This window comes from Hyposmocoma kahamanoa, unplaced genomic scaffold (assembly GCF_003589595.1).
Source record: "Hyposmocoma kahamanoa isolate Upper Pololo Valley unplaced genomic scaffold, ASM358959v1 64, whole genome shotgun sequence".
NCBI classification, from domain to species: Eukaryota; Metazoa; Arthropoda; class Insecta; order Lepidoptera; family Cosmopterigidae; genus Hyposmocoma; species Hyposmocoma kahamanoa.
The window spans coordinates 11,498,985-11,509,376 of NW_020653852.1; the positions used below are offsets into that span (position 1 = coordinate 11,498,985).

General features: G+C 35.2%; 2 protein-coding genes across 3 annotated transcripts in view; one reads left to right on the forward strand and one right to left on the reverse strand.

Annotated features, from left to right (window-relative positions):
• LOC113230857 overlaps window positions 1-356 on the reverse strand; it is a 2,948-nt gene extending 2,592 nt beyond the window's left edge. Inside the window, exon 1 of the mRNA XM_026464959.1 lies at window positions 312-356. The gene's annotated coding sequence lies outside the window, so the exon portion shown is untranslated. The remainder of the gene's footprint in view (window positions 1-311) is intronic.
• Window positions 1-9,459, forward strand: part of LOC113230855 (ejaculatory bulb-specific protein 3-like) — a 15,472-nt gene extending 6,013 nt beyond the window's left edge. Inside the window, exons 1-3 of one of the 2 annotated variants that reach the window (XM_026464956.1) lie at window positions 5,941-6,043; window positions 6,124-6,310; window positions 8,954-9,459. In XM_026464956.1, coding sequence (XP_026320741.1) covers window positions 6,035-6,043; window positions 6,124-6,310; window positions 8,954-9,141 — 384 coding nt within the window. In that variant the 5' untranslated portion in view covers window positions 5,941-6,034 and the 3' untranslated portion in view covers window positions 9,142-9,459. Of the gene's footprint in view, window positions 1-5,940; window positions 6,044-6,123; window positions 6,311-8,953 lie in introns of those variants that run through there. The other variant, XM_026464955.1, reaches the window with a different exon arrangement.
• Window positions 9,460-10,392: the final 933 nt, after the last annotated feature.

Here is a 10,392-nt window from a genome sequence, read left to right on the forward strand (position 1 = left end):
GAACCTATTGCAATAAAACGGCAATTTCATACTTTAACCCCTAACATAAATTTAGCGGTATGTGGGAAAACTTATTATGTTATACTAGAACGTTTTGTTCTTAGTGCTTTTGTAATGTAATAATAAATAAACACAAAATAAAAAATCATGGAGCAATAGACGCTTTAACATTATATTTAATTATTCGTTATGGACTTAATAGATTTTAATTTGTAGGTCGGAGAGACGTCTTTCATTATAATTAATAATATATTTAATACGAACATGATATACAATAATAAACAACTATTACTAATATTAAACTAGATTACCTGGAGACAATGAAACTTGTGGCAGTTAATAGTACTTAATATGAAGTGTAAAGATGCCAATCTTTTATATACCTATGTAAAGGTCTGAAACAATTACTAGTTTCATAAGAAGTTCCTGTACTTATGAAACTAATTCAAGGACGAATGAGATAAGACAATTGTTCAAAGTTCCTTGTGAATCTTTACAATGCGTCATTACGTTAAAAATGTAGTAATAATAAATTCAACAAAGTAACAACTGGTAACGCCTTGTCCTTGTCTTGCATATTACCGTAACTATATAAAGGGGAATACAGACAATATTCATCTCTGTTGCGGAGATTCTAGTTAGGAAATAATGCATTAAATTCAAACGTATTGTAGGTACTTATTAATTCCCTCAAAATAATGCCTTCTTGACAATAAAATTTTCTGTCGACTATCATTCTACTAGATTTCCTCTACTGACTCTTTCTTATATAGGGGAACGTGGGGTGTTGGGAGATGAGAGCGGTGTTAAACTGGACGTTCCCAATGCTCGTATTTGTGCAAATGGCACTCCTATGACTTCGTTAACGTTCGCCAAGGTTCGAGTTCTGTGGGCGCCCCCGTAGAACCCCGCATTTAGTGGTATTTACACTAGCCATGTCACTATATCTATCAAATTTTAGAAGTCATGCTTGAAATCACCATAAAAATAGAAATGTTATTACTGTTTTATTCCTTTTTCAATTCGATGTTACGCGGGTAATGAATATTCTAATATACATATAGAATGCAATAGTCACGGGATATTTCTTCAACACTTTCTTGTTTAATCTCATTACTTATTAACTTATATATTTTATTACTTTTTTTTTCAGACTGATTATATATAATGGCTCCCATTTGATATACGAGATTCTTACCGGCTCCCATTTCCCGAACTGTGGGGTAATGGGAGCGAATGACATGTTTTAGTTTTTTCTTTTTAACCAAATATTATATTTTACTTTCACATTTTTTCTGTGATTATCTAGTACCCAGATATGTGAAGCGTACGTTCATAACTAAAAAAATTTAAATTGCATAAATTATGACTTTTATTATCAATTTTCCTTAGTTGGCTCCCATTCTCCCACGCTCCCCTACTCAACATGTTATGGTTTGGATTTATAACCATAATAAGAACAATGAAACTGAATATTAATCATAGTAATTATCAATACAAAGATCGAAAAAAAAAATAATTCCTTCTTTTATAATAGTAGTTGCTTTTTTTATAATAGTAAGTGACGGACGAACAAGTGGTGCGACACGCCTATCCATAACAATAGTAGTGCCACTCATAGAGCTTAAGATCGCAAAGATCTCCGCTCACGCGATGTGCTCCTCCTAGCGCAAAATGGCGGCTATTTGGTTTCGCAAAATAGAAAAGGATTCAGTTTAAATACAAGTATTTTATAAGTAAAAATTATTATTCTGCATTGCTAAATAAATACCCTCCGTACTACCAACAAAAGCATCTCAAATAAAATGCAGTAATACACCGCCAATCCTGCACTTAAAAAGCACTAATGACATTTTTGGTGTACTTGGATAAATATGATAATATCCCGTTTCAGTAGTTCTTACGTTTACCATGAAATTACTCCTTAAAGTATAGTTTATAAACATTTATATTCAGGGTAAACTTAAAAATCGCTACTTACGGTATGTTTTAAATAAATAAACACCGAAATCACCAACCCAAACAATAACACACACGATTGTCGTGACGTATTTTTGAAGTTGTTTATATTTTTAAAATGACAGACCCAGGTATTAAAAACTTTATGGTTTGCTAGAATAGTTACCGAAATAGCAATTAATATTCGTTCTTTTACCTGTTACAACTTCGATATCCGATAAATCGGTATAAAATCATCACCGGCACCTCTAGGTGTGGTATGCGTCTACGGCTGCATGTATCGCGTGAGCGGTTAGAGGCACTGCCTCTGCGCTCGTCACCCTGAGACATAAAGTTGACAAGTCCCATGTGCCTGTAATTTCACTAGCACTCTTACCTTTCCGAACCGGGATGCAATAAAGCTGACATTACTGCTTGGCGGCAGAAATATATAAGGTGGCAGTACTTCCCTGGACGAACTTCTTGACAAGGAGCTCTACCGCTACTAGCGCTCTGCGCAACTATACTCGTACATTCGTTGCGCAACTATATGGTTTGTAAAACTGTGGTGGGTCGTTTTCAGATAACCTCAAAAAATTTATCACTTTCAATAACTTTTATATTATTACATGAATGCTAAGCGTTATTTATTTAATATGATCGCTTGTTGACTTAGTCTGTGTTACACATAAAAAATACTTTACTACGCCACAGCAATAAATGAAAATAAATAAAGTGGGTAATTTCTCTTTCTTAAGAACAGAAGAAAAAAATTAAACTCTAGTGGAAATTGCAATATTTCCCATCGAGGATAAACTCTAATAACTTTTTTCGTCGAATACATACCGTAACTTTCCAATTTATTATGAACAAATATGTTTTCTTGGGAATACAAAAAGTGTTTTTAATTTTTCTTATCATTAGTGTTAATTCAACTAAAAGCCTCCTAATTACTAAAGTTCATACCGCATCACCTTCATCCTTCGCACACGTGAGAAATGGTTCCTGTCGGATTGGAGTGTACACAGTGAAGTAACCTGAGCATCTCCGTTTTAGCAAAAAATCGACTTAAATACCAATTTCAGCGCTTGTAGTTACAAGCGCAAATCGTTCTCAACATGTAAAGCAATCTATCTAAATAAGTATTAAGTAATAGTCTTATAAACTTTATTGTAGATCAATTAGACAAAGGGAACTTTAAAATCCACACACTTTTATAACGGTCCAGCATATTTTACGGCCTTGACAACTAAAAAGTAAATAATCAAATATCATTCTTGTCGCTTTCATTCCTGTCTACTTTTAAGTAAGATATTTACTTTAAATATAACAATTAGATGGTGATAATGTTGGTTATGATAGTGGCGATGATGATGGTGGTGGTGATGATGACGATGATGATGGCGATGATGATGATTGTGATGATGATGTGAGTGGTAATGATGCTGATAATTATGGTGGTCACGATGATGATGATGATGGTGATGATGATATATTGATGTATAATAAAGTTTATATGACATTAATAAAATACTTGTTTAGATTTATTTATTTATTTATTACATTTGGCCTTGCCAGATGAGAAGGATTTTGATACAAGAGGTGATATTAAAATATTTGTTACATGTTAAAAATTGTTAAATTTTTTTTGTGAACAATACAATGTGGGTTGTAATAAAACTTTCTCATTACTGCGCCATCTTTCGTCATTTATGTTACTTATTAATGAGAAAATCATTCGCGTTAGTGTAATCTCATTCGTGTGACCTAAAATATCGTTTTTGTTGTATTTCACTTAAATATTTCTGTGATTTAATAATTATTGACATTTTTGGAACTTATTTGTATGTTTATGACCTTAAGAGCAAAAGAAAAAAGGTTTTTCCAAAAATCACTCTAAAAGTGCCATTGAAATTCGGAAAATTAAATTCACCCTGGTACAACACAGGTGGGTTGGAAAGGTCCAACAGTGGTGCGCTGAATGGAAACTTAGATGTTGTTTTACTGAATCAAATAAGACATTGGTATTTGATACTACTTAGTTAACAGTCCCGTCAATGAGTGATTAAGTTACTATTCAGTTTATTGTATACTTCCCAACAATGCAATGTAGGTAAATTATTTTTTTGTTATGACTTTACATGTAACGTAGGATATTTTTTCACTTTTCCGGGATAAAATTTGTAAATTTTTGGAACAAAAACCCATGTTTGAAAAAAGTCGTCTATAACATACTATATAGAACCGTCTTAATGTTGAGAAATCAGGGGTTGTATACAGGTCGGAAAACTTTACTTGCGCGTTTTTAAATTGGTAAAATTACTGGCACATGGGACTTGTCAACTTATGACTCGGGTGATGGGCGCAGTGTCAGTGCCTCTCAGATCTTTGGATTTAAAGCTCTAAGTATCACTGCAAATATTATGAATAGGCGTATAGCGTACTATATTCATAGTAAGCGTACTAAAGGGTTTTTCAACAAGAACTTGTAAATCAAAATAAAACAATAAATTTAGATGACAATGATTAAAATTTTTATTGTATTAAAAAAGTAAGGTTTGGAAATTATGAATGAAAAATTATATCTGATAAATGTCCATTACGACCACAGTTACAGATGTCGATTCTTTCATCAAAGTTTTTAATAACTTTTTGACAAAATGGTGGGTCTATTTTACGAAATATCACTTCACGGATTTTGAGTTTTAAGGCTGCAATCGATTCGATTGGCTCCGTATAGACTCTGTCTTTAATATAACCCCATAAAAATAATCCAGCGGTGTTGAATCACATGATCGAGCTGGCTATTTAACGGCTGAATTTCGTGAAATTATGCGATCGGGAAATTATGGTTTGCAATCAATTCATTGTTTCGGTGGCTATGTCACTTGTGGCACTGTCTTGTTAAAACCACATGCTAGTGATATCCATATCACCAATAATAGGCCAGAATTGGGTTGTTAACATCTCTCAATATCGTAATCCATTCACCGTAAACGCATTTCCAGCCGAATTTTCGAAAAAAAAACGGCACAAGTCACACAGCCACCGAAACAATGTATTTATTGCAACCCAAATTTCCCGATCGCAGAATTTTACGAAATTCAGCCGTTAACTAAAAAATCCTAATTAGAGAACTTAAGTAAGAATACAGAATATCTTTTAATTGTTAAGGAATCAATTGTTAGCTGTTGATCATTTCATGTTAAATAAATATTCCTAACGATGCACGTTATTTATTATTTGTTCACGTAGTTTGTAATTCTCAAGATAAACATTTGTATTGTAATAAAATAATATTTATAATGTACGCTAGTACATAGATATCGTTTATAATAATATGATTTTTTCAGACATAACCTAATCAAATATAGATATGTGATTAGGTAGGTAGGTAGATATTTTTGCTGAATTACATATAATATGGAATAAATTACTAAATACAAATATTGATTTTGGTCATTTTCAAAAGTGGAAGTGTACAATTACAAAATCATTTCTAATGGAGAATAAAACAAGGTCAAAGTTTGAAGGTCGATATATGTATATTTTCCTGAGTAATTGATTTTATCTCCAAAATCGCTCAACAAAATGTGACCATTTTAATAGCATTTTTCCGTCTATGACAGTATAAATATCAACGACTTTTTTGAATTTGAGTCTTGTACTGTTTTCTGTGCACATATAGAAGAACTACTTAAATAGAGTAAGAAATTATTGTCTGCCCCATATTTTTAATTATTATTAATTTTATTTCTACGGTACAAAGTCTACTCCATCTAGACTTAAACATTCGTAGTAGTAGGTACAGTATTAGTAGGTTTAGATACTTTTACCAATTTCTTACGGTTTATGACATTTATTTCTCAAAACAGAATACAAAACCTGGAATAAATCCGTTTTGTCCGCTACCAACTTGAGGCGGTTGAACTTCTGTGGCGCGTCGCTTCCGGCACAACGCAGAAAGCGGTCCTGCTCGATAAGGCACATATTGTTCGCTGGTCCTTAAACCTGAATCCCTGACCACGGCCGACTGCGCCTTTGTCTGGAAATACTGCCTCTCCCATTTAAAAATTCAAAAGTAATCTTTTAGGTCATGGTAAAGGTGGGATTCAAAATATATAACCAAAATAATAATAATAAAAAGTAATTAAAAATTTGACTTAATAATTTCTCCATCAACAGAAAATGAACACTCTGCTGGTGGCAGTGCTAGCGTTGGCTCTACCGTTGGCGTTCTGCTACGACGAGATTTTTGATAAGATCGATTTGGATAAGATCCTCGGCGATGACAATCTCTTTAATAAATACATTGACTGCCTGCTCGACAAAGGGCCATGTGAACCCATGGAACACGCGCCGGAATTCAGGAGTAAGTTTTTTTTTTACATTTAGTCATTTTTTTAGATTTATCTCTTGTTCCCACAGACCAACTGTTCCCTTTCACAAATCCATAGAAAAACAATCATAAAAACACATGAAACGACGCGTCAGGTTCATAAACTTTATATCGTTAATAAATAATAATAATAATATAATACACACATCAAAAGTGTCTAGGGATCAAGTACGTTTAAGAGTATTGCTGCAATTAGGGTTAATTATATTAACTTTTTTGTATCGCTATTGATACTTTTTAGTGAGTTTTAACATTTAAATAAGGAATATTGTTTAAAATTCGATAATAAGAAGAAAATCGATTGTCAATGTGGTTTTGTATAAAAATGAGTTATAGCGTTTTGACAAAATCATTACAATATCTGCATCGGAACCGAAACAATTTACATTATTATGGAGAGACGACATCATTTAACCCGAGAAGTGATGATGCGAGCCGTCGGAATGTTGGAAGCTGGTTCCAGGCAACGTGCTGTGGCTTTCACTCTTAACACTACACAGAGCGTCATAAGTCGCCTCTGGACGCGCTATCGCATGACGGGCAGCGTGACTGAGCGACATGGAGGACGATCTCGCATCACGACTCGCAGACAGGACCGGTATATCCAAAATACTGCTCGACGGAATCGTACCATGACCGCCATGATGTTGGTTACGAGGCTCCACAGCTCCTCAGGCTTGCTAATAAGCGATCAAACAATCCGAAATCGTTTACGTGAAGTGGGTCTGCGATCCCGAAGGCCGCTCAGAGTTCCACCTATTGCACCCTGCAATCGCAGGACCCGTTTACGATGGGCTCGCGAACACAGCAACTGGGAGGAAGAAGACTGGCGCTATGTGTGCTTTTCGGATGAATCCCGCTTCGGTATGAGACCGGATACAAGACGTACTCGAGTTTGGAGAACATCTGGACGTCATGAACGTTTGAGATATTGTCAGGAAGTTCATCCATATGATGGGGGAACAATAATGATATGGGTCGGTATTTGGATCGGCGGAAGAACCGATCTCATTTGGATCAGGGGTAACCTCAATGCTCAAGTTTACGCAGAGAGGATTGTTTCAGATGTTATCATCCCTTTGCGAGGCCAGTTGGGTGATTCATTTCAACTAATGCATGACAAAGCACGTCCACACACGGCTAGAGTCGTAACACGCATTCTTGCCGAAGCTCGTATCAACGTTCTGCCGTGGCCTGCTCAATCGCCAGACCTCAATCCAATTGAGCACGCATGGGATATGCTTCAAAGAAGAGCTGTGCCGAGTATGCATACCGTACATACTCTACAACAATATTTTGACTTGTTACAAAACACATGGGCGGCCATTCCTCAAAATGATTTTGATGAACTCATCTTAAGCATGCCAAATCGCTGTAATTGTGTGATTCGTGTTAATGGTGGAAATACAGATTTTTAATTTTCTTATCTTTACAATAAAAATGAGCAAAATCATCATTTTCGCCATTTTTTTGTCATTTAATTGACGCCGTTAATTTGAGTTTTTTCCCACAATTTGCAAAAACATCAATTTTAGTTTATTTTAATTAAATATAGGGGTAAGCGGTTAAATAAAACATAAGCATTAAAGTAAGAACTCGTCCTGGAAGACTGGATTTGGTAAATATTGCTTAAATAATTTTTATTTCAAAAATATTCACTTGATCCCTAGACACTTGATGTGTGTAGTATGTGCCAGACATCCACACCAACTTCCTGGTCTCAAACTAGGGAATTCCCCGTATTATGAGAACTAAAGCAACGGAATTTACTCTGGGGCACTTCTCGGAACACCCAGACTAAAACCAATTAAGAAAAGTTCATTTCCAAAATTGGTCCCACTGGGAATCAACCCCGGGACCTCAGCATACATCGCCCACAATGTAAGCCGTTAGGCTACTGAGATCGTCACAAACATATGTCGCCAAATATACTCAGCCATCATTCAGCGTCAAAATAAAAAAATTGAGACCTAATTTTACTAAATTCGTCTGAAAACAATGGAAAATGCTTGTTAAATTCAATGAAATAAGGTTAACTTTTATTAAATATTTTCCGATCTATTAATCTTTTAAACTCATCGAGTATATAACTAGAAATAGAGACGAAATGCCATTTTAATTTGTATGAAAAGTAGTCTGCCAAATCATTACGGTGACAACTGCGCACCGATTGGCCAATTCAAAATATTTGACGGGTGTCGTCAATAGTTTCACTTCAAATCGACCAACGACTTGAGCTTTGCTATAATGGACGAAAATTGAAAAATTACATATTTAATATTTAATTACCCGATGAAATATGATTCCGTTTGTTTTGTAATTAGATGTTTTGCTGTTTTTCCCACACCGCCGAATGGAACAGCCACCCATAGTTAGAGATATTATCTTTATTACAATAAAATGTACACACTGGTCAGTTGTTGGCGCTGTACTAAGTATTTCAGTTTTCTAATTTGTGATTTCAGCGCAAACGAGAGTTGATATTTAAGAAATATAAGGCCCATTTATCTGATGAGTTGCCATGGATGGATGGCCCTTGTTTCGTCTCTATTCCTGGTTATATACTCGATGTTTAAACCTATTGAATTCATAAACGGATGTAATATTTATTTGTAGAGCTGGTACCAGAAGTGATAGCTGAAGCCTGCGCAAAATGTTCTCCAATTCAAAAGCAACATGTTAGGAAGACCGTCAACGCATTGAAGGAGAAAAAACCTGAGGCCTTCCAGCAGTTCGTTGAAAAATATGACCCTAAGGGAGTATATCAAGAAGCTTTTGCCGCCTTTATGATCGCTAAGGACTAAACCTGTGCTTCATCCTAAAACCATACTTACAACAAGTTATCTCTTTGGTATTATTAACTTTAAGGTCACATGTACAGTAAGTAACATAGGTTACAGAGGCAGGCTGACATTTCTTCCTGATTCACATCACATTCCTTCCTGATTGGTTTGTACTCGTTCATTGCTTTATCTAATCAATCTTGATACTCGACTATTGGTTCATAGTGGAAGTCACTGTATAGTGATAGCTACAAACCATTGCTCGCTGCATTTAAAAAGTATGATACTTTTTGTAAGAATGGCCTTTAGATGACTTCATAATTACATAGGCTAACTCATAATGGATTATTTTTAGACTATGTGGAGCATTTCACCTATTTTATATATGTGAATATAATTTGAACATTCATTTTGCTTGTTTTTATTTTTTATTTTATTACAACTCTTTTTGCTCGTAAACTCTTTCATAGTGGTAAAGTTCTGTCTTTGCAGAATCTTTTTTTTTTATAATATCAAGTGGCGGGACGAACAAGTCGTGCGCCTGATGGTAAGCTACACGCCTGTCCATAAAAGTTGCAGTGCCACTCAGAGCTTTAAATCGCAAAGATCTGAGGGGCACTGCCACTGCGCCCGTCACCCTGAGATAGAAGTTGATAAGTCCCATGTGCCTCTAATTTAACCAGCCAAATCTGCCGGGAAGGCACTACTACCTTATCTATTTAAACGGAAATTACATGTGGTAAGTGCCACATGCTCCTCTTTCATGTTTAAATAATTAAGCTCGGAAGATATTTCCATAGAAAAAGTCCTAATTAGTCACGACGTAAACATTTCGTATCGATAAACATCCTTGATATAATAAAGCCAAATCTGATCATGCATCGAAAGTGATTTTATTATAAGAATGAAATTACATGAAACAAATTATATGTAATGTGAAATTAAGTAGCAGTAGAGCTCCTTGTGTAAGAGTTCGCCCAAAGAAGTACTGCCACTATACCTATTTCTACAGCGTGAGCATTACGGCGTTTCAGTTTTGAAGGATAACTATGCTGGTGAAATTACAAGCACATGGGACTTGTCAACTTATGTCTCAGGGTGACGGGCGCGGTAGGAGTGCTACTCAGGTCTTTGCAATTTAAAATTCTGAGTGGCACTGCAACTGTTATGGACAGGCAAGTCGCTTACCACCATTTAAGTATAAAATACTGATCGACTAATGTCATTTGTGTTAAATTTCTCTCCTCAAAACTTTGCAGATCTGGTTTGATT